This window comes from Rosa chinensis, chromosome 2, assembly GCF_002994745.2.
Source record: "Rosa chinensis cultivar Old Blush chromosome 2, RchiOBHm-V2, whole genome shotgun sequence".
Lineage (NCBI taxonomy): Eukaryota > Viridiplantae > Streptophyta > Magnoliopsida > Rosales > Rosaceae > Rosa > Rosa chinensis.
In genome coordinates this window covers 51,951,595-51,979,156 of record NC_037089.1, presented here as the reverse complement: position 1 = coordinate 51,979,156, position 27,562 = coordinate 51,951,595, and the positions used below count along the sequence as shown (strand labels likewise).

Below are 27,562 nucleotides of genomic sequence, written 5' to 3'. Positions count from 1 at the left end.
TTGTGAGGGTTTTTAACTTTTAAAGAAAATTTTATGAGAAAATATAGTTTTTGCTTGATTTGTGAAATCACCGGAGGACAAGTTGTTGTCTCTTCATCTAGTTAATTCTCAATTCAACTATAATTTTTTTTTTTACAAATAATACTGAGTGCAAAAATTCTCTTGATAACGTAATGGTGATCTCAGCCTTTGTTATTTATAGTCAATTGTTTTTTTAATAACAAAAAGAATTATACAACCGTCTAATCTTGTTGGTCTAAGTACATATCGGTGCTCTGAATCTCTTAGAAGCGAACCAATTTTTATAACACTACCTACATTCTAAATGTGACACAATTATTCCATTTCAATTTAGAAAACTAGCTACATTCATTGATTTTTTATTTACTTAAGAATTAAAATCGACAAAACGGATTCTTGGATTATGTTGAAAATAAGCACAAGTAGAAGGGCATGAAATAATAAAATCCCAGTAATAGAGCAATACATTGAAACCGTTGGTTCTCAAGTTCCAAGCTCCAACAGCCACAACCAGAAAATGGCTTGGGCTCCTCCTCCTCTGCTCTCTCTCCCTCTCAACCTTCTCCCACCCTCCTCTTCTCCTCTCAACTCCAACTCCCACACACGCAGCAGCTGGCTCATAACCACTAGAACATCATCAAGAGTCACAGCCAGTGCTTCAGACCAAGACCAAACCAACAACAAAGAAAAACAACAAGACTCACCAGCTTTCAATCCCTTTGGTTTTGTCACTGATAACCCCTCAAGCCGTAGCGCCATTCAGCTCCCTGATAACCCTGCAGACGATGGCAATGTTGGCCAAATGCTTAATGTAAGACCCAACTTTACTCCACTTTAAGTGATCAGTTTTGGTCGAGTATAAGTTCATGTTCTTTATTTTGTGATTCTCTATAATGTTTTTCTTGTTATATTATCACTTAAGCAACTGGGTTTGATTTGATAGTCTCATTGTAAGGTGTCATCCTGTGTCTCTTATATTATGGTAGAGTCAAGTTATAATGAACTTTGAGTACAACTAATGTGATTACCAGTGTTGCTGGGAATCTTCTCAACTTTGACAAGGGTAATAGTTGGATCAGTGTTTACTTTGGAATCAGTCATAGCTTGGAAGGAAGATGAGAGATTGAATTTTGGTTGATCACTAGTACACAATATAGAAGTTATATCCCAAAGAATGCTTCACTAGGAAATACCATGCAATTCATTCTTGAGTTTTCTAGTTATTTAGTATTTAACTGTAAATGTTTATTCTACTCGTTTTTATTTTTGATTTCGTGTTTCTGATTCTAGAGAATAGAAGACAAGGGGAGGGATTATGGAAAATACATCAGGTCAGGGGAGCATGTATGGTTCGTGAGAGAGACTGGTAAACCTTTTTCTGCAGCGACGACATTCATTAGTTCTTCTTTCTGTTCTTTATAGCTTTATAAACTTGGTTTCGCCTTGCAGGATCAGCTGAGAGCCAACGTGGAACAATTGTCTTCCTTCACGGGGCTCCCACTCAGTCTTATAGCTACAGAAATGTTATGTCTCAGGTCTGCTGAATTTTGCTTTGTATGTTATTTAGTACCTGTACGTATTCATTTTGGTGATTTTGGCTTACTGTAAAGGCTTAAGAAACACAGTAGTTCATCTCAGAACAGTCGTTTTCTCATCCCATGTTCATGTAATTTGAATCTTTAATGTGGCGTATTTTGCCTTATCTTTCAACTGATTACTGCTAAATTTGTTAATTATTGACTTAATCTTGAGTAGATGTCGGACCTTGGGTTCCACTGCTTTGCACCTGATTGGCTAGGATTTGGTTTCAGTGACAAACCACAGCCAGGATATGGATTTGACTACACAGGTTTATTTATCACCTTATACTTTGTTTTAAGGACTCTATAATGTGCATTAATTTTGTTTTTCAGAAGATTTATGTTTCCACTTGTAGAAGACAAGCTATTGAAGATTTAAGGACTCTATAATGTGCATTAATTTATGTTTTACAGAAAAGGAGTTCCACGACGAATTTGACAGATTACTAGATGTGCTGGGGGTCACATCTCCTTTCTATCTAGTCGTTCAGGTTTGAACACTTGTAGAAGACAAGCTATTGGAGTTGTGTTTGTGATGAAAGATATTCTAGTCCAAATGATTTCAGTAAAGTCTAGTCAAGCTATAGTCAAGTCTATGTTATGGGTTACTTAAATTATGCACCTTACATGCTTCTGTCCTCTTCTTGAAGGGATTTCTTGTAGGTTCATATGGATTGACATGGGCAGTAAAAAATCCTAGCAGACTAGAGAAGCTTGCAATTCTAAATAGCCCACTCACCGTGTCATCTCCTCTTCCAGGACTGTTTAAGCAACTAAGGTTTGTTCTTAATAATTGAGATTTGAGAAAAATAATGACCTAACTATTAAGTAGGTTTGCCTCTCAAGTCTTCACTCTTGAAAAGCTTTTTGTCTAGTTTTGTTTCTAGCCGCAAGTGTCAAATTTCCTTTTATGATCAGATTAGTTAAAGTTTAATTTTCATTTTCCAGTTTCTGTATTTTGATTCCTATTTTCTTTTGCTTTTCTTCAGATTTCCTCTACTTGGTGAGTTTACATGTCAGAATGCTATTATGGCTGAGCGCTTTATTGAAGCAGGTAGCGCGTACGTATCTAGTTCTTATATCCAGTTTTGTGTAAGCACATTAGATATAACTTGAAAAAAAACCTTTTAAATTTGGTGCTATCTTTGTCTTTCTTGTCCAATAACACTTGCTACTATCAGTATGTAAATGGAATTGAAAGCAGCATTTAGCTAAAGCTAACCTGAGGATGCTCGGAGATGCTAGTACATGTTATTAGTCCTTGTGTCAAATGAAAGAAGATGTCAAAATATATAGGCTTCAAAATATGCACCTTTGCCAGGGTGTAGCAAAATTATCCAAAGCATCAGTAATGTAATAGGCATGTGAAAAATTGTTTGCAAAGAATTGAATTTCTAGAAAGATATCAGTCTTGCAATTGTACTGTTAGATTAATAAAATTGAACATCATTGATCTATGTATTAACTGTTTGCCTTCATATCTATTGAGATTTCCTAGCTCTTATAAAGGTATCTATTCTTTCAACAGTTATGCATTGAAGCTGGAAAAGGCTGATGTGTATCGGTTACCATATCTGTCAAGCAGTGGCCCTGGATTTGGTTTGTAATTCACTAATTCGTTTCTTCTTTTGACTATATTTTGCCTCAAGAAACTGTCAAAGTAGGTTAACATATAATTACTTATAATGCCCAGGTATATTTGCCATCTAGTTTATGGTAAGAGCAAATTGAAACTGCTTCGAGTGTACTTTTAATTAGTCTTTATCATATAATTAAGCTATTGCAAAATCACTTAAGGGAGGCATCTTATACTTACCTTTGTTCTAGCTTCACATAATAACTTTAATTAGATGGTTGGTGAGGGCTAAGCATGTACAGATAATGAATCCTTATTAATCCAAGCACATAGTATACTAATTGACTAATTGTGCAATCTGTACATGGCATGTATGACTGATTGATACGCACAACACTGTCCCAACATTAGACATTACCCATTAAAGGCTACAAGCAAATATATAGTATCTCTATGCTTAGAACTAGAGTTTTAAAGTAAAATGCCAGTGTTTTCATTCTTAAATATAAATAAATTTTAGGTGCCTTCAGTCCTTCAAACCATGTTTATTGAAAGCTTAATTTTGAGTATGAACAGAATGAATATTCTCTTGACCATTAAACATATTTTATTGATGTTTCAGCTATACTTGAAGCTGCAAGGAAAGCTAATTTCCAAAGCATCCTGAGCCAAATAGCATCTGGCTTTGCATCTGGAAGGTAGAGCTTTACTGAGCTATGATATAAATATGTTGACTCTGGCCATGTTTGTCAGTTTTAAAGATATATGGTTAATGCTATTTAAAATACCAATTTGATCTTCTTTTTACAAATTTGCATAATGGCAGTCAGACTTGTCATTTGTATTGCATTGGGAAACTTTTTGTGCTATAATGACTAGCTCCAGTAAAGCTAGGTAGAAACATGTATAATGAACTCCATAGGAGCATATAATGTTGTTCAACCAAGCAGTCTACATGAAATATATCATAAGCCACACCTCAGTTTAGCTTGTGGTTGAAGTCTCTAGACCAAGAAACACTGTGATCTATCCTCACAATCAATTAACTGTCATTAGTAACATCATTAAAAACAGGTAATTCTTATGCATACAATTCATTGTGGTTGATCTGATATGAACTTGATGATGGTCCATATCATGACCAAAGTAACACAAATTTGTATACTTTTCTAACTTCATCTTTTACCCTTTCTTCGTGTATTTTAACTTTCTGCTGATGATTTCCTTGTGGACTTCAGATGGGATATACCGACTCTTGTTGCATGGGGAATTTCAGACAAGTATCTACCTCAATCTGTGGCGGAAGAGTTTAAGAAAGCAAACCCCAATGTTGTCAACCTTAAGTTGATAGAAGGTGCCGGGCATATGCCACAGGAGGACTGGTAAAGGACTTTTAGTTCATGTGCAACACAACTTTTTGCCTCTTCTTTTTTCCTAATCATGTATTGAAAATTTACAACAGGCCTGAGAGAGTTGTTACTGCTCTGAGAGTGTTCTTTTAAGTTCATTGCAAGAATCCACATCTAATCTGGAAATCGGTATCATCGTCCTTAGCTAATTGCTTAAAGGTAAGTAAAGATTTCCCCTTAAAAATATCAGTTGACTTTATCATACTTCACAGTACCGACAGAATTTACCTTTTAAAAAAAAAAAAAATTCTTACCTCTTTGAGTTCCTTTCAGTAAAACAGCTGCATGACTAGAGAGGATTGCTTAAACTGCAAAGAAGATCCTAGGAATTTCCTTCGCAACTGATATGTAAATAATTTAGCTCTACTTTTTTGTGTAAATCATTTTGTAAACAGTTTTCTGTTAATTTCCACAGATTGTGTATCAGTATGAGATTACCAATGGTCCACAAATTGTTCATCAGTACAAGAATTTCATAATGTTCTCTTCGTGAGGTTCTGTAATTTTTGTCACCCTTGGAATTTGAAAGCGCATTAAGCATATTTGCTTCAGCTGTAACTCACTAAACCCTCATCAGTGAAATCCCCTCTTATAGGTGCATGTGCATGCAAAGAGAGGATGGATATATCGTTTAGGGAGATGATACTTGTTGCTGCTGTAAAGCCACTCTGATATATTGTTTCCTCAAAGTAGCACTTGTATGCCAAACCTGAGAAGAAATTATCAACTAAAACCTGAGATAAAACCAATTATGGTTGAATATAAACTTTTCGTTCTCATGTATAATATATGTTAAATGTTGATTTATCAGATAATATGATATTTACATATTAGACTACTCGAGTACTAGCTCTATTGGATCATGCAATACAAATATATTTGGTTTAGTTAGGCTTGTCATGCAAAACAAATGAGTGAACTACTGGTGTTTAATTAGACTTGTCATGCAACACGTCGGTTTCTATCCACTCATTACCAGAAACACCTGCTTATATATGTTAACTTGATCCAATTCCTCATAGCCTCCTCATTCTTCTTCTTCTTCTTCTTCAATCCTCTTCGATCTTCACCTAGCTAGTTACATGAACACATATGATGGCAGTAATTACCTTTTGGTTTCTTCTCTTTTCTCTCCTTCCTATAATCACTACAGTTGGAGAAACCATACTATGAATTTTTGGAATTTCTATTCCAGAATCCAAAGGCCCAAGATAACAACAGGGGTCCTACGTTCTCTTCATTTAGATTTGTCGTGCAAAACAAACGGTACTTTTTTTTTTGGACAAACAGCAGTAGTTACAGGTTATACTTATCAATATAAATGTGTTACCTTGGATCAATTCCTCCTCCTCATCAATCTTGTTTCTTCTAGTGATTTTCCCGGTCACCGAGGGTTATGACTCGAGTGCTTGGACTACTTGCACTCTTGCAGCTCCTCCTGTAGCACTTGCAGCCTCCTCTGCTTTTTTCCTTATGCTCTCTCTGGCAGCGCCACCATAGCCCATTGAGTGCTCTAACTCGGGCCCTTTTTCTGTTTTGTATTTGACATAAATCTAATATCAGTCGTCTCGAATTCTCTAATCATTACTTTCTTGAAATCTTCAAAAATTCTTGTATTGTTGCCTATCTCTACTCCTATAAAGGAGGCTTACGTTTTGGTGCCACCAAAAGATTGATCTTCCGAAAATGCCCATGAAAGAGACAAAATAGACTGAAATAAATATTATCCAAAAAGGTTAATATGGTAAAGCTACACACAGAGAGAATGAAAGAGCTTCTTCACGGCTTCACCCACGGTCAGAAGGAGTTCTCAGTTTCAAACTATATTGGTTTCATTCTTTGCATTTGGAAACAGAGATGTAACCACAAATACTGCCTAAAATACTGGAGAATGACCTTAATGATTGGAGAAATTCTAAATTAAGAGAGGATGTTGAAAGTGATGAATAATTTAGAATTATGAGAATTTGATTATTAGAATAATTGTGACATAATGTGACCATTATAGTGGTTACAAGAGTTATGAAATTTGAATAGTTTTAGTATTTATGTCTATTGTAATTGTAATTGTAATTGTCATAATTATAACATTGTTTTGTGTGGGCCTATATAAGTAGGCTAGTTTAGTTGGGTCAAGGAGTGTAAGAGAGAAATTGTAAGAGTTTTGTAATAAAGATTAATAGGTATTTTGAGTTGAAGTTGCAAATTAATAAGGATCCAAGTCATCTAACGACCTCTTGATTGATGAGGAGTTCCAAATTTATCAGACTCGCGTTCCTTTTTCATCCATCTCTCGTTCGAAAGGCTTCTCGAGTTCGAAGTCTGTGTCAAATGAACAAAAATCCTTTTACACACAACTAACAAAAACTGTAAGTAACACAATCCAAATTGTATATATAAGCTAATCTCAAAAGAGTTGGAATTTTTCCTTATGTAGTGTTGAGCAGGTCACTGGGTTCGTTGGAATTGTAGAAAACCCTTTTGAAACTAGAAAAACTAGAAATGCGATGATGAGTTTTTCTTGCAAGCAAAATTACTTCAGGCTCAGGGGAGGCTTCTTTGTTTAACTTTGAGCCAAATCGCATCGGACTTTGCATCAGGAGGGTCTGACTTTACTGAGCTATCAATGTTTCAGCCTCCACAAATATAGTTGCACGTCTGAGATTACCGATGGTAAACAAACAGCGAGAATTTCATAATTTCTCTTCTTGAGGTTATGCAATTTTGGTTAGTCTTGAAAGTTAAAAGTCCAGTAAGATATTTGATTCTGCTGCAACACACTCAAACCTCATCAGTTGAAAGCCCCTCTTTTAGGTAGAAACAAAGAGATAAATGCATATTTCCGACCACAGTTTAGCATATAATACATAATGGAAGTCATTAGTTTATCCATATAGTTGGAATTAAGCCCAGTTTCATGTCAAAAATTGCTTACTACTAGCTGGAGTTACCAAACCTGAATGCAGTCGTGCACCCATTTTTCAGAAACACATGACTGGGCTAGGAACTAAAGTCAGAATCTACTTCGCTCTCTTCTTTGGTTTACTATTTTGACTGGTCTGCACCTTTTTCTTTGATGTCGTCCCTGCCTTGGATTGCTTACTAGTTGTCACCTTTCTTGTTTTGTTCTTTCGATCTTCATCAGCATCATCATCACTGTCTTCATGATCGACATCATCAGCAGAATCATCATTGTCATTGTCTTCATCATCACTGTCTTTAGATTTTCTTTTCACAGCAGACCTCTTGGCCTGACCTCCAGGCTTCCTACCTTTCTTAGATTTGGTAGTTCCCTTGACTTCTTCATCACTTGCTTCTTCATCGACATCATCAATACTCTTATTAGTTCGTTTACTTCCTGCTTTGGCAGCTTGATTTCCAGTTAACTTCTGAAGCTCTGGTACAAAAGCTGAAGTCTAGAAATACAAAAACCCAAAATAGAAAATATTTAAAAAAAAAGAAACAAAAAAGGAGCACTTGTAAAAGATACAAACTTAACCACAATAACAATATTAGAGGGACTCTTTCAGAATGACATACCCTGCCACCAACCGTGATAAAATTAATCTTCTTCCCTGCAGTACATGAAATATAACTATATAAGTCATATACAGGATGTTATTAAAAGGAAGGTTGATTGTGCTTAAAAAAAGGTTGCATGGATAAGGGGTCAGGAACCAAACCATCAACCAACACCTTTCCCGGTTTCTTTTCACGGGAATGAAAAATCCAATTACTAGGATATTGATCACTATCTGCTCCAACTTCAACTGATTTTTCAATGACCTGTAAAAGAAAAGCCACATATATCACCAATTTCTTACCATTAATTTTTCCAGGCCTTTTGCCCCAACGAAAATGAAACAACCATTCACAGGGGAAGTGAGTAGATGCAGCGTCAACTTGGACTGCATATTCAATAACCTACAGGTACATTACTCTATATTTGCGATGAAGAATGCACATTTACGTCCACAAGACAAATTAACATAGATTAAAGTTGAATCTCTAACCTCTTTGATGCTTTTGTGTAAGGCTCCAACACATTCTTTGGACAGGGTGGCAGAACTTTGCTCCGGATGAATTCTTGCCTGCACGAAACAAAATAATAACTAAACCTCCACCAGCGAACAAAATCTAGATGAACAACTAGATATCCAAAACATTTTAGAGCTTTTAACTTGAATAATCAGCAACAGATGTAAACTAAATAGTTCTTATATGCATTCTAAAACTCCATGAAGCAAAGCTGGATTGTACATAGCCTTAGACCATGGCTAATGGGGGTGTCAAACCTAAATCCTTTGTTTTATATTCATATATCCAACTGCAGTTTAGATAATGTTTCCCATCTTGACTTCCTTATCTGGTATGGACCCAACATACACAATTTCCAGGCATTAAAAATCTCTACCATTTTGTTCAGTCCCATAACACACAAGTTTAATGATACCATAATCCTAGACAAAGGAAATATTGGTAGATACTTTATAAAGGATAAAACATGCCTTTTATATTTTTAACATTACAAAATGTAGATGACAAGCCCATATACATCCAGAAAGTCATAGATCATACATACAATAGTCATATCAACTCATATAACAAATAATTTGAAATGTATGCTTGAAATGAAATACATTGTTCCTCTTGAGTTTGTACCATTCCTCCAAAAATGGGATAGTAAGGATCAATCTCATTTCAACCATACACGGAATTTGATTAGAAATGAATAATGATAAAAAATAATAATAATAATAAATAAAAAATAAGTATGAAAACCAGACTCACTTGGTATAGTACTTCATCAGCAACCCAATTGCCAATTCCTGATATAAAGCTCTGCAAGCAAGTAAAACAAGGGGAGGTTATAATCTTTACTTTACAGGAATAACAGAGCCTTTCAAGTGATACTTAGTTATCTACACATCACGATGATCACTTATAGTTCTAGATTACTACATGGTTTGTATTTCAGTGTAATGAGATCATTATCCCAACACATGAATTTGCTTCTTGCTCAAGAGAAAGAACTATGATGTACTAACCTGATCAAGCAATAGAGCCTTAATTGATATTTTCTTCTTGCTTAATGATGCAAGAAGTTCATCTACTGTCATTGGCTCCAAGAGAGCATCGGGCCCGAGCTCAGATATGGGGGGCACAGAAGTTGGCTGGGTACAAATACATTTAAATTTAAAAGTTTATTCTATTCCACCTCAAAAAGGGAAACATCAAAACTTGAAAGATTATAGGTGGATGTTACATACATCTTCAAGTAGGCGGACTCTTGCAAATCGCCTCTTGTCAGTGAACGAGAACTCCAGACCATCATCCAGCTGTCCAAGGAGTATTCAATAGTTACCACATAAGAAGAATTTTTTTTTTTTTTTGCTGGAAGTCATTCATATCCTACCACTGACAATTTATTTGACGAATGATCCTAAATCACACCACTTTCTGCGAGATAAATCAGATAATTAAGCATTGATAAAGTCATCATAAAGAGAGATACCCTTGAAAGAGTGACAGTTATCTTACTGAAATTATTATGAAGTATATCAGAAACCAAAAACTTTGTCCACTGACTATAATTCCAGATTCAAAAATTAAGATGATTGGTTGTCTCTCATTCTCAATACATTTGTTACTTAAAGGTCCAAAACAATAAGAACACATAAAAACCCTCCCAACTTCAATCATTCTAAAGCCTCAGTTGATTTCCCAAAAATAAAATACCCTCATTGGTGTCGAAAATAGCAATTCTTACTTACTTGGACAAAAACCTTGGAATATTTGGAAGGCCACTCATCAGTGTCCTTCACAGCAGACCTGCAAGCAATTCTCCACATTATCAAAATCAAAATCAAACCCAAAACAAAAGGTCCATCTGTTTCGTCTCGTTTTCGGCTTTTACCTCTTGTACTTGGTGACCGCAACCCCTTTAATATACACAGCACCCGCCATCCCTACAACACACACCACCACAAAAATCAACAAAATTCAAACAATATGTAATGTGAAATTCCATACTGCATTGTCGAGAGAGTCGAAACGGCACCGAATTGGAAGGAAGGGAAAGGAGGAGAGTCGAGTTGGAGCCACATGTTCTTGCCCTTGCGGTGGGCGGCGACGATGGTCTTCCCCAAGAGCGAGGCCTCGAAGTCCGCGCGCGAGACTCCGTCGATGACTTTGGAGTCGTCGGCTACGATTGCTTTCGTGATCTTCTTCCCGACGCAGTTTTCCTCTATGGCCCTCCGGGCCGCCTCCACCTCCGGTAGCTCTGGCATTTCGCGCGCTTTTTTGGGTTGATGACGCTGAGTTACCACTCTCTCTGCGTGTTGGGGTTTTTGGGGTTTTGCGCGGAGGATTATAGAAGGCGAGGAGAGTGGCTGGGATCTGGTGCGGTGGGTACAGAGGAAGGCGTGGAATATGAACCGTTGATGAGTTTTGTGTTGGAGATTGTGTGGTGAATTTGAGTTTGGTTTGGAAGCAGTATCGAGTTCAATACAAGTTAAACTCTTGACTTTCCTCGTTTGTTAAAACTCGGATCATTTTTATAGTTAATCGATAGTTATTTGAGTTGATCATTTCTATCCCTATCAAAAAAAAAAAATGTTAGGTTTAATCTGAGCTCGCATTATGCTTAACAAGTTTGATCGTAAAGCCACAAACTTTTTGAAAACCCTACAAATCGACCCCATCAAACCATAGCAAAACCCTTTAAATCCAACACCAATCATTCGAAAATGAATATTTAGACCAAAAATAGTTACACAGTCATCCACAAACCCTGAAAATTTAAAACCCCCAAATTTTTTTTCTTTCAAAAACCCTAGAAGCAATGACCATCATTCTGTACACACAAATAACAACTCGAAAATCATTTTGGCCTCCTTCATCTCGAGGAACCCAACCATCGATGTCCTTCACTATTCTAGCCGGATTTCACCTTCAGGTGTACAACTTTCGAAAAAGAATGGGATCGAAATTGGAATTATGGATTTGGGTTTAGGGATTGCAGGTTTGGGGATTACGGGTTAGGGAGAAAGGGTCGAGGTGTTCAAGTTTTAGGGCTTGAGGTGAATTACAGGTTCTTGCTGTCTCAAACTATCGTCATAGAGGCCAAGGGCAAATTAGTCACTTTACATAATCAGCGTCTTACGGGCGCTGAGCTGGCAAATCGAAAACTGACATGTCAGCAAGCAACAGGATGAAATGGAGGAAATGGACCCGTTGGACTGAATATTTTGAGTTCATGGACTTTTGGGATTAAATTAAAAAGGTAGAGACTGAAATGAGGAAAAAGTAATACTTCAGGGACTAAAAAGATTTTTCCCCTTGTTTAAATGCCTAATGAAAGGCTCCATAGCTAGGATGAAGATGTAAGGGGATAACGGATCTCCCTGTCTGATACCACGGTTGGGCTTGAACTAGCCATTAAGGACACCATTGACTAAGACCGAGAAGGAAGCAGAGGAGATACAGTTCATTATCAAGTCAATCCACCTTTGATTGAATCCAAAAATTTTTAGGCAACTAGCAATATAAGACCAGTTAATAAGATCATAAGCTTTCTCCAAATCAATTTTAATTGCCATGCTTCCAATGTTACCTTTCTTTCTCTGAAAATCTGAAAAGAGTTCATGAGCAATGAGAATGTTGTCTTGGATAGCCCTTCCTGGTGCAAAGGCCCCCTGATTTTTAGAGATACATTTTCCAGGCAAAGGCTTCAATCTTTTAATGATCACTTTGGTGATAATTTTGTAGACCACATTACAGAGACTAATAGGTCTAAAGTCACTTACCTTTTCGGGCATTTCTACCTTTGGAATCAAAGTAATATTTGTATGGTTTATGAGGTGGATAGAATTACCATTATTGAAAAAGTTCTTCACCATTTTGATAATGGGGTCTTTGATGTTGCCCCAGCACGATTGGTAGAAAATGGCTTGAAGACCATCAGGCCCCAGGGCTTTCAAAGCACCAATGGAGTTAATAGCCTCCCAGATTTCATCCTCAGTGACTTGGTTAAGCAGGAAAGCATTGTCTTCATCAGTTATACACGGGGTAACAATAGAAGTAAAATCTTGCATCATAAAATGACTAGGGTAAGTGAGAGTTTGAAAATGTTGTTTAAAATCCTGAACTATGGTCATGGTAATGTCGCATTGATCAGCCAACCAATTGCCATTTGAGCTCCTAATTTTGGAAATAGAGTTGGTTCTCTTCCTTATATTTGCATGTGTTTGGAAAAACTTCGTATTCCGATCCCCTAAATTAAGCCAGTTTGCTCTAGCTTTTTTAGCCCAAAAAACCTCTTCATCATGATAGCACCTGATCAAATTTTGTCGTAGCTTCACATCTTGTTCTTGCAAATAGACAGAGAAAGGAGCATTCATTAATTGTAACTGAATATCATTACACTGCTGACTTAAATCCTCCATCCTCTTAAAGAGGTTGCCGAAAATATTTTTATTCCAGTATTTAACCTGGTGAATAAACTGATTGGAGATGGTAATGAAATTTAAAAGAGGGTCATCATTCAACCTTTGTTTCCGAAAGCCCTGAACAAAAGGTTTAAAATCCTTATGAGTTAGCCATATAGCCTCAAATTTAAAGGCTTTAGGCACTTTTTTTTCCTTAACTTTGATAGTCAAGCAGATAGGTCCATGATCAGACCCAATAATAGGCAAATTTCCCAGAGTAACTTATGGGTAAGCATTAAGAAAGGGGGCATTCACACAAGCCCTATCCAACCGTTCATAGATTAAGGTATCATCACTATGCTTGTTTGTCTAGTTGAAAGGCATACCTATCAAATCTAGTGAAATAAGATTTTCATTATTAAGAAAATTGACAAAATTAAGCATGTAATTAGTTATGGTCTGCGCACCACCCAATTTTTCATCTAAAAAAGTAATGCTATTAAAGTTCCTGTTAATGTACTTGATCGATGGGTCTAATTAACGTAAAGAATGAGAGAGAGAGAGAGACACACACACACACAAGAAATATAGTGGTTCGTCTCCCACCTTAGTTGGAGACTACGTCCACTTGAATATTGTACTATGTGTATTTGGGCCGCAAGGCCCAAAGGGGATTACAAAGTATGTAATTGGATGGCTTTTAAGTGTGAGGAGGGGTCCCTTTTATAGGTAAGGGAACCCCTCCACTTTACATTTTCTTCAATGTGGGATGCAAACGCACTATTCTAGTCTAGAAAGCCATATTGTGGAGGCACGTTGGCAAGGCCGGGAATGTGGCTTCCCGGCAAGGTATTGGCTGCTTCTGACTACCATGGAGTAGCTTGGACATCAGGCTACGGGATGCATGTCGCGGTTGGGTCCACCATGGCTTGTGGGCCCCCCAAAGAGAGTGTTACTTATGCTTGGTGACATAGCAATTTAGTTTAAGCACCTCCTTAATGACATGCTCTTCCTTTTTTGGCTCGTTGTGTTGTAACATGCTAGTGGAGGTATCTACAAGTCGCCGAAGTCCCCAAGTAAGAGGAGTTTGTTGGTTGGGGAGTTATTATCATGAAGTCATCAAGCATAAGCAACTGGGCGGCCTGAAGCACCTACAAGTCCCTGAACTCCGTAAGTAAGAAGGGACTCATTAACTTGCACAACAAAGACAAAAAGACGTATATGGGGAATGCTTGTTGTATTGAGCAACGTATGTGAGTTGCATTGATATGTATTGACATATATGAATGTACGAGGTGCATGATACATATTGATGTATACATGTGAATGGCACCGAGTATGATCAATTATGACATATAAACTCGAGTACGCATGAGGTTGTGTAAACATATGAATTGCATATGATAAATGCGTGATGCGCATATGAAAAACGAACGAGGTCGAGTTGACGGGGTTACGCTCGTGAGGTGTAAGTTGCTTGAGTGCCATGAAGGCAAGCGTTTGTCAGTTCGTGAACGATGAATACGCGAACGCTTGTGTTTGTTTGGTTTTCGCTCGTATTAATGGAATGCGAAAAGAATTTGATTTGTTGCAAACGACAAATGGTAGAAGAATTCAATGTTCCATTAATGTGTATTATGTCAAGGGGATGTGAGTGTAAAGCTTGGAAATTCCAGAAGGCAAGAGCGTGAAAGCTCGGGGGTGCCGGGAAGGCAAGAGCGTGAAAGCTCAGGGGTGCGGGGAAGGCGTGAGTGGGAAGCTCGAGATCGCCGGGAAGGCGTGAGCCAGAAGCTCAGGGGTGCCGGGAAGGTGTGAGCGGAAGCTCGGGGGTGCCGGGAAAGCGTGAGCGGAATCTCGGGGGTGCCAGGAAGGCATGAGCGGGAAGCTCGATGGTTGCTGGGAAGGTGTAAGCGGGAAGCTCGATGGTTGCTGGGAAGACGTGAGTGGGAAGCTAGGGGGTGCTGCGAAGGCGTGAGCGAAAAGCTCATGATCGAGAAGCTCGGGGGTGCCGCAAAGGCATGAACGGAAGCTCGTGGGTGCCGCGAAGGCATGAGTGGGAAGCTCGGGGGTGCCACGAAGGCGTGAGTAGAAGCTTGGGGGTGTCGCGAAGGCTTGAGCGGAAGCTTGTGGGTGCCTCGAAGGCATGAGCGGGAGCTCGTGCTCGAGGTTGCCACTGAGGCTCGATCGTGAAAACTCGGCGGTGCCGTTGAGGTGAAAGCGTTAAAGCTCGAAGTTGCCACTGAGGCTAGAGCGTGAAAGCTCGAAGTTGCCACTGAGGCGAGAGTGAAAACTCAAGGTTGTCGTTGAGGCGAGAGCGAGAAAGCTCGGGGTTACCATGAAACATTAACGGGTAGCTCACAAGTGATGCCCTGAGGCATGAGCGTAACCATTGTTAATTATGCTGGGCTGTATGTACAAGTGCCCAAAGTCCCCAATCAAGGAGGGTTTTCAGCAGGGTTGATACCAAAGAGTGGCTTTATGTCGTATTGCGAGCATAATTAGTGCAACTGCGTTGTCCATCTAGAATTGGTCGGAGCAAACGCTTATGCCCTTTCGAGTGGGCCCCTGGTAGGCCCTCCAAGGAGTCCCCCACTCCTAGCTATAGACCTCCATATGGTCGGAAAATTGTTTGATGAGGGGAGCTGCGTTTAAGCATTGGGTGTTAGGCAGCGAACCTAATCTTTGATACCCAAGTGTCGGGGGTTTACTGTCTGATCAATGGCTGCCATGGACTAAGTTAACCAATCCCTTTACTCTTTCCAGGAGGAGAAAAGCTTGACTGCAATGCCGTGTAGCGGTCATTGTCACCTATGAGGCGTTGCCTTACCGCTTGGCGGTTGGTCATGGACCATAGACTCGTGCAGTCTTTAGAACCATTTAGGTCATTTTTCCCATGGGGAGGGTTTGACAAAATATGGTGGCCAAGAGGCTAGACAAAATATTTACATATAGTGTACATGTAAATCTTGCTAATTGTATGAACAACAAATAAGCATGGCATAGTTTGTTTGATTGTCACATGTTTATTTAATTGGGTTGCAATTAAATAGAAGCATGGCATATGTGTATTGCATGCACTTGTAGTAAAGTTGCTAGTAATATTTTTTCATTGAAACATGCTTAGAGATCATTGAGACCGGAATGCGAAGTATGGCGTGTCTAGCATGTGAGGCCTAGAAAGTGTTGCCAAATCTACAAAATGTTGTAGGCATGCTCAAAAGTATGAAAGCATGGTGTGGCGATAGCTCACATTGAACAAGCGTAAAAGATAAGATATAGTTACTTATCTTATGCCGATTTGGAGCGAGTTGGAATTGGAATCATTGTATGTACCCAAATCATGTTGGAGTTGTCCAAGTATGACGCTCCATTGCTTTGGGGGATAAGGTTTTCCGATAATGTACATCAACTCGTAGGTGAGGTGATGAGCTCAATAGAAATAGTTGAATTTCCTTGAAACAAAATAGGTGATTGGTACACAAGTATGTAAAATCAACACTAGTATTTTGTATATATATATTTTGCATATACTTTGCATATGTACTTTGATAAAATTGTAAGCGAACTGTGTAACCAATGTAATAGTGGGTGACAAATGACTTGCGTGCATATCACTTTGAGCGTCAAATTTGTGGGGAACGGAACCCATTACCTGCAACGATGGAATATAGCGATGAAAACATCATTTATATGTGAATGCACTAGTCAAATGCCACAAATAATCACTTTGATCGATATATGCATGCAACAGCCTATACGTGTGTGTAAACGTTCTTGCCCATAAGATATATGTTTATAAGCATGAGCTCAATTAATGGACCGATAAGTGTGTGACATTGCACATATGTGGCACTATAGTAGAGCATGACAAATCACATAATTAGCAAAGCAGGCAGATACTATTAAGGCATAGGAAATGATCTTGTAGGCATTTGATTATTATAAGCATGTAGTAGGCATATACTCATGGAGAGTGATTGTCTAGCCGCTAACATGTAAGCTAAGTATATATAAAACGTACATGATTGCAGTTTTGAATAGTCATTATATGTGTGCTGTAGCAAGCATAGTATGCCACATGTGATGTTTAATTTCAATTATGCATGCATCTCTAGAACGTGTAGATAAGAGCTATCTAGCTTGTAAAATTGATTAACTCATCAATTAGAAATGTGTGTTGTAGGTGTGCTATAGGCCATGCTCCATGAAGTAGAGATTTGGGGCCATATATACAAAAGAGCATTTATGAGGTGACATGAATTGACCCATTATAAATAATTATGTGCTTGTGTTTGACCATGTTGTTGATGCGGTGTCCTTGATAGTGTATCATGTTTATAAGTGAAAGATATAAGCATGACATGAGGATATGAAAGAAGCAAAGAAAGCATGCCTAGCAGATCATTGCCTAAAGGCATTGGACACGTGGTGTCTAGAGCCTCATATATATCTTATTATGTAGATAAATTAAGATAATACAAGAAGCTTGGCAGACTAGTGCATGATGAGTGCTCATATATGGAGTTGAGATAGAGTGCAGCAGAGCATGCATTCAATGAAAAGGCCAAGTATGCTTAGCAACTGTGTATCATGTATTTGTAGAGCATCGCCATGAATAACATGTATGCATATCATGTAGTATAAGTCATGGCTCAAGTTTATGAGCATCAAATAGCATGTTATTATGGTATGTGCTAAAGTGGAGAGAAGTGCAGTTTATAGTTAAATAAGGACATGAGTCATAAGTGTTAGGCAGAAGACTTAGCTGTCTTCCTTGTAGTAGTTTGACTCTGACCGCCACAGAAACTGACATCCCAATCCACAACTGATTTAGCTTAATCGATTGATTCAACTCCCAGATTTGTCAAAAGTCGGGACTAAAAGTAGTGGGTGATTGGGTGCAGAAAGTAGAAGGTCGTGCAACCTTAAGAGTAACAGCTCGCCATCTGCCTTCATTTGTATTCAAAGGTTTCAACGAGCCTCTCCAAATTCAGACTTCTGCAGATTTTGCCGAGTTCGGGGGTGACTAGAGGAAAGAGAGTTCGGCTGTGATGGAGTTTGACCAGCGGAAAAGGGCCGCTGACGGAGATTGGTGGAAGAATGTGCCGCTGAATGGAGCTTTACCACTGACGGAGATTGGCGGAAGAATGTGCCACCGACTGAAGCTCAGAAGCTTGCTTTGCAGCTGACTGGAGCTTTGTCGCTGACAGATATTGGCTTAAGAATGTGTCGCCGACTGGAGTTCCACGTTGCCGCTGACCCATCTCGGCGATATCACTGACAGCAGCTGGCGGTGGCTAGCCTTGCTGCCACTTCAATGACCTATGATTAATGATTAGAGATAGGATGGGCTGCGCTCCACATGATAGTGCACCAAAGATTGGCGGAAGAAAGTGCCGCTTACTGGAGCTTTGCCGCTGACGGAGATTGGCGAAAAAATGTGCCGCCGATTGGAGCTCCGCTGACTGAAGCTCAGAAGCTTGCTTTGCCGCTGACTAGAGCTTTTCCGCTGATCGATATTGGTGGAAGAATGTGCTGCCGACTGGAGTTCGACGCTGCCGTTGATCCATCTCGACGGTATCGCTGACAGCAGCTGGCGGTGGCCAGCCTTGCTGCCACTTTAACAACCTGTGATTGATGATTGGAGATGGGATGGGCTACGCTCCACATGATAGTGCACCAAAGATTGGCGGTGATGAGCTGTGGCTGGCTGAGGTCTTCGGCGAATGGAGCCTGACGGAGGCCTCAATAGCAGTAGGCGCGTTGGATGTTAGCTGCTAGTCTAGTAGCGGGCCGGTGTGCTAGTGCTAGGTTGGGAGCTAGCGGTGGGTGCTTCTCTCTAACAGAGGCGCTGGATGGAGGTGAAGCGGAGCCGCCGATGGTGGGTGTGATGGGTTTGTGTCATGGGTGCCCAGAATAAATTTCTGGGTGTCCAGAGTGAATCAGCCCAATTTTTTTTTTTTGGTGCAGCGTTGACAAGCTATTGTCCAACATTGTTCGGCGTTGACCGGCCCTGATGGGGGTTGACCGAGCGTTGACTCGACGCCTATGGGTCAAAGTTTATGGTACATGATGAAGCCTTTATGCTGGCTTCCCATAGACGGCGACAATGTCAATGTACGTGACCGAGGAGTCTAATTAAAGTAAAGAATAAGAGAAAGAGAGAGAAAGAGCGAGACACAAGAAATATAGTGGTTCTTCTCCCGCCTTAGTGGGAGATTACGTCCACTTGAATATTGTACTATGTGTGTTTGGCCGCAAGGCCCAAAGGGGATTACAAAGTATGTAATGGGATGACTTTCTAAGTGTGAGGTGGGGTCCCTTTTATAGGTAAGAGAACCCCCCCACTTTACATTTTCTTCAATGTGGGATGCAAACCCACTATTCTAGTCTAGAAAGCCATATTGTGGAGGCATATTGGCAAGGCCGAGAAGGTGGCTTCCCGGCGAGGTATTGGCTGTTTCTGACTACAGTGGCGTAGCTTGGACATCGGGCTACGGGATGCATGTCGCGGTTGGGTCCACCATGGCTTGTGGCCCCCCAAAGAGAGTGTTACTCATGCTCGGTGACATAGCAATTTAGTCATGCTAGTAGAGATAGCTACAGTTCCCAATTAAAAGCCATTTTTCATTGTTATCTGGCCTCAACTGCGTTAGGGTGTCCCAAAAGGCAGCCTGTATATCTTTCTGGGGATAGGCATAAATGAAAGTAGTATACCAACTTGAATTGGTAGTTAGATCTGAAATCAAACAATGTACAAATCTGTCATGCGGGGTAATGACAGTAAGATTAACCATCCTTGTTTTCCAAAGAATTAACATTCCACCCCATTGTCCATTAGACTTAACAACAAAAGACCCATCAACCAAAAGACACTTAGTTTTATTTAAGATAGTAGCATCAGCTCTAGTATCGACGATATAGAGCACATCAACATCAAAAGAGCTAGAATAGAAACGAGACTATGCTACAAAACCCTGCCAAGCACTGCCCCTACTATTCCAACAGAAGATCTTCATGGTTTTGGTACCTTGTGAGATGAGGCGCTGTGCTCCTCAGCAATTCCTGCAGCAGCTACAGACATGTTGTCATTTTGAGCCATTTCCTTGATCCTCTTCTTAGAGCCCAAGCTCCTCTCGGAGACCTCCTGAACAGCCATCAAATCCCTCCTTCCATTTATCATCTTTATCTCATAATCATTCATATCCTGGTCCTGATCAAGGTTTTAAATATCGGTATTTTCATATCTATCGGTACTTTGAAAAAGGGAGATATCGGATATATCGGGGATACAGTGTACGAAAATATCGTTTTTGAAAAAAGTCAATTTATTAGAAATTTAGAACTACATATAAATAAATATGAATGTAAACTTCATCTACATCCAAAAAGAGACTCTAGAGGTTGAAAAGCCGCTCTCTGGTCTACAAAAATGCAATAATCAGACCAAGACATATGACCCATATAGTGCGAATTGTAGTGATGAACATGATAGTTATAGATCTCTTTAGAGCTGCCGACTGTTTCCCCTATAAGGGGATAATAAGGATGAACCCAACTAGATGACTGATCATATACTTCTCCATATTGATTATATCCATAAGCATCATAATCAAATTGATCGTTGCCTTCATGAGATTCATTTGAGATCCCACTACGCTCTGTGCCTAAACTGATAGAGTCAAAACTTAAGGCAATTGAAGAAACATCAGATGGGGTACTTTGATCATCAGTTGCACCTCTAGTCCTCCTCCCATATCGGGTCTTCTCTTGAGCACCATGACCAGCTATTCTCACTCCGTGGTCTTCATCTTGGGTGGCATGATCAAAATTACCTTCACAGGTAAATTGGAATCCTCCATCCACAGAAGATTGTCCATATTCATATCTTTCACCTCCACTACCTGTTCCGCTTCAACCCTCCCCACCATCATCAGAACTATCTGGAGTTGCTGTACCACCCCACGCATCATCACCATCTGAATTATCTTCTGGGTTTTTAACAACTTCTTCAGATAAGACTCTCTCTACGTTGATTCCAGCATTAGCTGCAGTTTCTACAACTTGTGGAAGAGGTCTTCCAGCTTCATCATCGAGGTGTGCAGGCATAATCCAATCATGAAGTGGATCAATGCCATTATCAAGCATCTCGCTTGCAACATGAAGTAGATCTATATAGTTGTTTTCATTGACCACATTATTCTTTGCCTGTTTATCTCACAGCTGCAGCTTCATGTTGTAGTAACAGTATACAAGCTTTTCCAACTTCTGATATGCCAAACGGTTCCTTTGCTTGGTATGAATAATAGCAAATGTACTCCAATTTCTCTCACACGCAGAAGAAGAAGCCGTTTGTGCCAAAATACGCATTGCAATTTTCTGCATGTTTGGTGCAGAATACCCAAATTGTGTCCACCAATCAGCTGTAAAGCTACTACAATGAGTTACTACTATAATAGATCAACATTTTCTATTAAAGAAATTATATGTGTGTGTTTTAATGTATACATATACAGATATACCACAAACCTGTATTTCTGGTTTCTCTTGTTTTTCTTGCTATGGTTGACCCAAATGATTCCTTTGCATCTCTAAAGCATACAATCTGCATTAACCATTTGAAAGACAGTCATTTCTAATCCCAAATATTTTTAAGGTTGTCATCAATAAGAAGTTACCTCATCCACAAATGTATCTACAATTTCTCCATTTATGTTAAATTGTTCGACAACTGTTGCCAGAGAGTTTGTGAAGCGTGGGCTATAACCAACATCATGTCGATAATGAAAATTTGGGTTTAAGAAATGTTCTACAAACAAGAAACCAAAAAGTTATATAATATAGATCTAACTAAGTAATTATCAAGATACAACCGTATTTCGAGATAGAGAAATAATACCTGCTGCATGCAATGGTTGACTTAATGTGTTATCCCATCGATCATTGATGATTTTAAGCACCCATTTCTTTCCTCTCATCTGTGATATTTGTTGTTTCACTCTTTCAAACATTTCATATAATATGGGCATGGTTGGCTAAATTTATGTGTCAACAATTCGAAGAATCTCATACAATGGCTTATAAATTTTATGGACTGCTTCCATGCCATCCCAAAATGTCCCATCGAGGACTCTTTTTTTTATCATTTTGACATCTCTGGTCCTGCTCGCTGCATTTTCATTCCATGCGCTACTTGTAAACAATTTTCTCAAATCAGATTTCTTCTTCAAAATGCTGTCGATGGCAATGTGATTTGTCGCAAATCGAGTTTTACCCGGTCAAATCAAACCTCCCTTCGTGATGCTCCTCATTTCAGCCAGTACCCAACCATGATTGTAGATGTAGTTAGTTACACTTTGAGCCCATTTGACGATAGTGGAAACAGTCTCTTGCTTCTCGATAACTTCAAATATCAAATCGATGCAGTGGGCAGCACACGGGATCCAGAACAGCGGATATTTTTTCTGTACTTCCCTTCCGGCCTTTTTAAATGCTGATGCATTGTTAATGACAATCTGGACAACATTTTCTGGTCCAACATCTTGGATAATCTCATCTAACAATAGTTCTATGTACTGAGCATTTTTTGTCATATGTGAAGCATCTACAAACTTCAAAAACACAATTGAACCTTTTGAATACACCATGAAATTTAGAATAGACATTTTGGTTGGGCCAGTCCATCCATCACACATGATAGTGCATCCATATATTTTCCAGGTTTCTCTGTGAGTATCCACATACCTTTTCATTTATGTGTACTCATTCTCTAAGTAACGAGTCTGAATTTCATAGGAGGTAGGAAGCTTTACACCAGGACCTAAACAAGAAAATGATTTATTTTATAGGAATGTTCATTATATAAATTCTACTTAACATAATTGTCCATGAAGAAATATGTAAACACAATATAATTTACCTAGATTTCCAGCTGTAGTCAACATGTTTTGGAAATATGGAGAATCAACTTTGTTAAAAGGGACATCATCATATATGTGGTATTTGGACACCATTGTTGCCAATAGTTCTCTACCACCTTTTAGTAATGATTTAATTGTGCCTTGTTTTGATCGACTATCTTTTGATGGCATTGCTACTGGAGGCTCAGGAAATGAGTACCGATAGGTTTTTGATCGATCAACTTGTATATATTATACTTATATATATATTATATATGTTTGATTTTTTTTAGAAGTACTATAACGTAGTCTATATATATAATAATTATTTTTTATTTTTATACCGTAGAGAATTATTGAGTTTTTTTTTTTTACCTCAAATTTTATAGATATTTCTTCACTCTATCGGGATATATCGCAAATATCTAATATATCGGGGATATTTGAAGATATCGGAGAAATTTCGCAGAAACGGTGACAGATAAGATATTTACCCCCATAAATATATCGGTCCGTCAAAAAAATGAGATATCGGGGGATATATCGGAGATATCGCAGAGATTTTGAACCTTGGTCCTGATTATCCCCAACAAAACTCGAGGCCCTAGCATCGCTATAATTTTCAAACTGCATAGTTGGGGAGGCATGATTAGCATAAAAATAGTCCAACGCACTAGTCGGGGAATTGATATCATCAACCCTAATAATTTGATCATGCACATCATGGTAAAGCCTAGCAATCTCAGGAAAAGACGAGTAAGATAAAACAGAACTTTTGAAGCTAAAATTGCTCACCACTTCCTCCTCACTAGAGGAGGATCCCTTCTTTGAACCAAGGTGCTGGTCCTGGTCATCATCAGAGATAAGGATAATACCCTGTCCTTTTGCTGCATCCTTAAAGCTAATTCCTGGTTTCACAAAAGCCTCCTTCCCAAGAGTAGCCTTACTTCTCAATCTTACAACTACTTTTCCATTCCTTTGGTAAGTCCTAGTCGCTTCAGCCTCCTTAGTCAGAGAGTAGTCCTGGCCCCTTCTGTGAACCAACTTCCAGCTTGGTGAGGTGGATTGAGGTCCACATTGTTGAAATTAGCCTCCTCGACTTTAGCTTCCCTATTAGGCTGGGAGAACTAGAGTCTGACCTTCTCCGAGACTAGGTCTTTAATCTCCTGATCGACATCTATGTCAGCAAGGACCATATCTTCATCCTATTTTTCCTTATCCACCATGACAAAGTCCTTTTCCTTCCTCTTGGCCAGACAATCTTTGATTTTGTGCTTATAGCTGCCACACTGGAAGCAGACCTCAAAAATTGCTTTATAGGACAGAAAGACCTTTGCTGGTTCACTAACCATGTCAAATGGAAGGTCACCCTCATCTTCCTCCCTTATTACCAAGGTATGCTTCAGTGGAGTGCGCAAGTCAATCTCTATGCAAGCTCTAGCGAAGATGTAGTTCTCACTATTCTCCGTGCGTTCATCAAGTTTGATAAACCGACCAATCACTTGCACGATCGGTTGAATGGCCTGCTTGCTCCAGTAATGAAGAGGTAAGTTGGGGAGTCTGACCCACAGAATAAGAGTTTCGAAATCCGTATCCCTCGGGTTGAAAGAAGGAGACTACCTCCGAAATTGGAAAATCCTGCCCTTCACAAACCACGGTCGATTCTCTATAACAAAGTCGAGATCTTGCTGATAGGTGAACTCAAGCGAGTACCAGCCATTAGCCATTTGGGCCAGCTTAACTGTGCCCTGAAGTTCGGACCAGAGCCTGTTACATTTGCGAACAATCTTCCTAGGCAAGACCATTTTCCCAAAGATCTTAGCTAGAAGGCAGTAGTTGTTCAAATGTTCCTTATTGGTGATGGTGTGCTTAGGGATAAAGACTTGGGATTGGGTGTTTTCAACCACCACCTTAGTGCCACCAATGTTGGTAACAAATGGTAGTTCATTTTGGTTAGGGCAAGGTAAAGGATTGAAGATAACAGGGGACATCTGGTTGAGCTAGCCTGGGCACGAGCATTTGGACTGAAAGCCATGGTAGGGTGATTGAATATGACTAAGGAGACTGTTGGAGAATGGATGAACCCAACAGGTCGACGGAGTGTCATATAAATAGCCAGATCGAGACTTGAGGATGGAGATGAAAGGTTTGGGTCGAAATCGGAAATGATGAAGGCTTGCCATTGAAAACTCAAACAGGTTATCCAAAACCAAGAAATCGTGTTCAAGAGGATCAATAAATTTGAAACGATCCTATCTAGGTACCTAAGGAATTCGAAATGAACCGTAGTCTGTGGTTCGTAGGCCAACCTAATTGATTTAACCCACCAGACAAAGGCATAGCAAATAAATAAATACTGAGAGAAAATAGCTCGTACCTGGTCATTAAAATTGTTTGAAATCTTACCTTGAAACCCAGCAAGGAGCATTTCGTATTCTGCAGAGGGATTCTTTGTCCAAAAACGGCGGCCTATAAGGATTCCTGAATGCTGGACACAAGCTATTCAATTTGGTAAATCTAAGCTAGCTAAGGGAAGGGTGGTAGTAGTAGATGGTGGTTTCAAAATGGTAGAGAACATGATTGTCGTTAGATGTATCCCTGGAACTTGCGAAGCGCAAAAGAAAGGGATGTCCATTTGTTGAAAAAGTGGATTTAGTTTTAGAGGTCCAAGTGGCCGTGCAAGGATCAAGCCATGGTGCCCACCTCCCTAGTTCTCCGGCGGCTATGAAACTGGCTCGGTTAAACCCTAGAAGAGCTCTAGGATTTTTGGAGAAGGCGCGTAGAGCACATGTTATGGCTCTTTGTTTTTTATTATTATTCATTTTTTTTCAAGGGTTTTGGTTAATGATTATAGCAAGTGAGATTTTTCCTTTGGACGTTGGTCCTGCCAGATTACTTTTACCGCAAGTTATAAGGTTCTAGTTCGTGTCTCCTTTTGAGTTTTTGTTTGCTTTAGGCCGAGAAACCGCAACTTAGGACCCTGTATCAGTTGCTTGTATAGCTTGGTTAGTTGAGGTAGGTAACTTTTGTTTGCCCTGGAACCATTATAAATATATTATGGATGATATATTACTATATTTATTATACACTTATGATTTTGAGTGCACCATTTTTTTTTTCCTATTGTGATTGCTTTGGCTTATACTAGTACATGTGCATCATGCAAAATTTGATAAGTTTTTGAAAGAGATTTCCTCTGGGTACTTTCTTGGCATATCAATACCAGTAGGCTGTCTGGGGAGAAATCTGTTCTGTAAGTGAAAGTTATGCACTATTCTGTCTTTGCAGGTTCTCTGTCTATTATATGGCCCACATAATGGGTTCGTCACCGACGAGTGACATCTGTCTCCCACCTCTGATAAGTTTGGGTCTCACTGGTATGTTATGTCCAGAGGGACCTAGAAAGTTAGGTTTGATTTGTTTTGAGTGCACTCTATATACTATGCATTATACTATATTGTATATAAATATGAAATGCTTCTTTATTTGTTGCATGTGGCGTGTTATAGTCACTTACTGAGTTTATATCTCATTAGTAATTTGTTGTAGTTGCAAGTACTGAAGATGAGTTGAATGATTAGAAGACTTGGTAGCAGCTAGTGGTTGTATTGCCGTCCCCTAGAATAAAAGTTCAAGTTTCTTTTTTGAGATTGTTCTAAATTTTAGAATGGAGCTTCTGCTACTTTCTTTTTTCAAGTATTTTTGTCTTCAAATGAACTAAAGTGTATTTTGAAGCTTTTCTTTATTTCAATTTAACTTAATAAAAATACAGTTTTCACCTCCAAATTTTGGGGCGTGACAGTCTAGTAAAAACTTTGAACACCCCTAAATGGGTTTTCGAGTCAACGTCCAAGTTGGATTCAAACAATAATGGAGGACTGCCTCCAACTACTGGAAGGCAAACAAACAAAGTTGGAACTTTGATCAATGTGCCCATCATTGGAAGGCGATAACCAAAGTTTCATGAACATCACTTTATTTTTCGATCACCAAGAAAGGGCAAATTGGTTAAGGTATGTGGATCACATAAGATGTAGTTGAAATTGAAAGTTGTCTTAGGGTTAGGAGCGATTATCTAAAAATAGCTATGCATAAGGTAGGCGGTGGGAAGCAGCCTAGCGCCTTGGTATTTAGGCGGGCAATTAGGTGGATGTTTATTTTATTTTAATTTTATCATACAACATATAAATAAGTGCAATTAAAACAAAATGCTATATTTAGTAGTATTTTTTAATCAAGTCCATGGGGTGAAATAGCATATTCATTACAAGTCAGAATAGGTCGTTAGATACCCTTTCACTGTCATTTAAGGACATAGACAGACAATAAGCTAGTGGTAGTACCCATAAGTGGTACGAAGAAATAGACCTACTTATTGTATATTCAAATATGTAGAGGTAGCAGAGACCCTTATTTGGTACTACTCCAGAGGCGCTAGATATACATAGTGCACATCGGTGCTTAGCTTCCTAAATACAAGGAATTTGTTATAATTTAGACTAACTAAAAAACATAGAAAACGGCTTAGGGCTAAACACCCCAGCCTAAATTATAAAGCTCAATAGGGCTGGCCCGAAGAGAAAAGGCTCAACAAGACAAGCCCATACCACAACTCCACCACGCCTGCAGCCGCCTGTGCAGCGCCGCC

The 27,562-nt window shown here is 39.2% G+C and overlaps 2 protein-coding genes across 5 annotated transcripts; one reads left to right on the top strand and one right to left on the bottom strand.

Annotated features, from left to right (window-relative positions):
- Positions 1 to 495: 495 nt before the first annotated feature.
- LOC112185727 (cis-3-alkyl-4-alkyloxetan-2-one decarboxylase) lies at positions 496 to 5,144 on the top strand. 2 transcript variants are annotated; one of them, XM_024324025.2, is made up of 12 exons: positions 496 to 832; positions 1,312 to 1,387; positions 1,471 to 1,556; positions 1,777 to 1,870; positions 2,016 to 2,092; positions 2,252 to 2,379; positions 2,591 to 2,662; positions 3,130 to 3,200; positions 3,800 to 3,875; positions 4,416 to 4,559; positions 4,640 to 4,745; positions 5,002 to 5,144. In XM_024324025.2, exons 1-11 carry the CDS (start codon positions 539 to 541, stop codon positions 4,677 to 4,679), a joined length of 1,158 nt encoding a protein of 385 aa, XP_024179793.1. In that variant the 5' UTR covers positions 496 to 538; the 3' UTR covers positions 4,680 to 4,745; positions 5,002 to 5,144. The 2 variants fall into 2 exon arrangements, with proteins under 2 accessions (XP_024179793.1, XP_024179792.1); XM_024324024.2 differs by having other exon boundaries at positions 497 to 832; positions 4,860 to 5,065.
- A 2,257-nt stretch (positions 5,145 to 7,401) lies between these two features.
- On the bottom strand, positions 7,402 to 10,994 carry LOC112188696 (formamidopyrimidine-DNA glycosylase). 3 transcript variants are annotated; one of them, XM_024327869.2, is made up of 11 exons: positions 10,648 to 10,994; positions 10,504 to 10,555; positions 10,361 to 10,418; positions 9,857 to 9,925; positions 9,635 to 9,760; positions 9,378 to 9,428; positions 8,600 to 8,677; positions 8,411 to 8,510; positions 8,270 to 8,356; positions 8,127 to 8,161; positions 7,402 to 8,002 (listed from the first exon to the last, which is right to left on the bottom strand). In XM_024327869.2, exons 1-11 carry the CDS (start codon positions 10,874 to 10,876, stop codon positions 7,607 to 7,609), a joined length of 1,281 nt encoding a protein of 426 aa, XP_024183637.1. In that variant the 5' UTR covers positions 10,877 to 10,994; the 3' UTR covers positions 7,402 to 7,606. The 3 variants fall into 3 exon arrangements, with proteins under 3 accessions (XP_024183637.1, XP_024183636.1, XP_024183635.1); XM_024327868.2 differs by lacking the exon at positions 8,270 to 8,356 and having other exon boundaries at positions 10,648 to 10,992; XM_024327867.2 differs by lacking the exon at positions 8,411 to 8,510 and having other exon boundaries at positions 8,270 to 8,372; positions 10,648 to 10,989.
- Between the last annotated feature and the right edge of the window lie 16,568 nt (positions 10,995 to 27,562).

Excerpts from the sequence above, each read along its gene's own strand:
- LOC112185727 (XM_024324025.2), top strand. The coding sequence starts at position 539 with ATGGCTTGGGCTCCTCCTCCTCTGCTCTCTCTCCCTCTCAACCTTCTC. Across the intron at positions 1,388-1,470 it reads ATGGTTCGTGAGAGAGACTG|GATCAGCTGAGAGCCAACGT; the intron begins GTAAACCTTTTT and ends TTCGCCTTGCAG. Across the intron at positions 2,663-3,129 it reads TTTATTGAAGCAGGTAGCGC|TTATGCATTGAAGCTGGAAA; the intron begins GTACGTATCTAG and ends TTCTTTCAACAG.
- LOC112188696 (XM_024327869.2), bottom strand. The coding sequence starts at position 10,876 with ATGCCAGAGCTACCGGAGGTGGAGGCGGCCCGGAGGGCCATAGAGGAA. Across the intron at positions 9,761-9,856 it reads GAGTCCGCCTACTTGAAGAT|CCAACTTCTGTGCCCCCCAT; the intron begins GTATGTAACATC and ends ATTTGTACCCAG. Across the intron at positions 9,429-9,634 it reads AGGCTCTATTGCTTGATCAG|AGCTTTATATCAGGAATTGG; the intron begins GTTAGTACATCA and ends ACTTGCTTGCAG.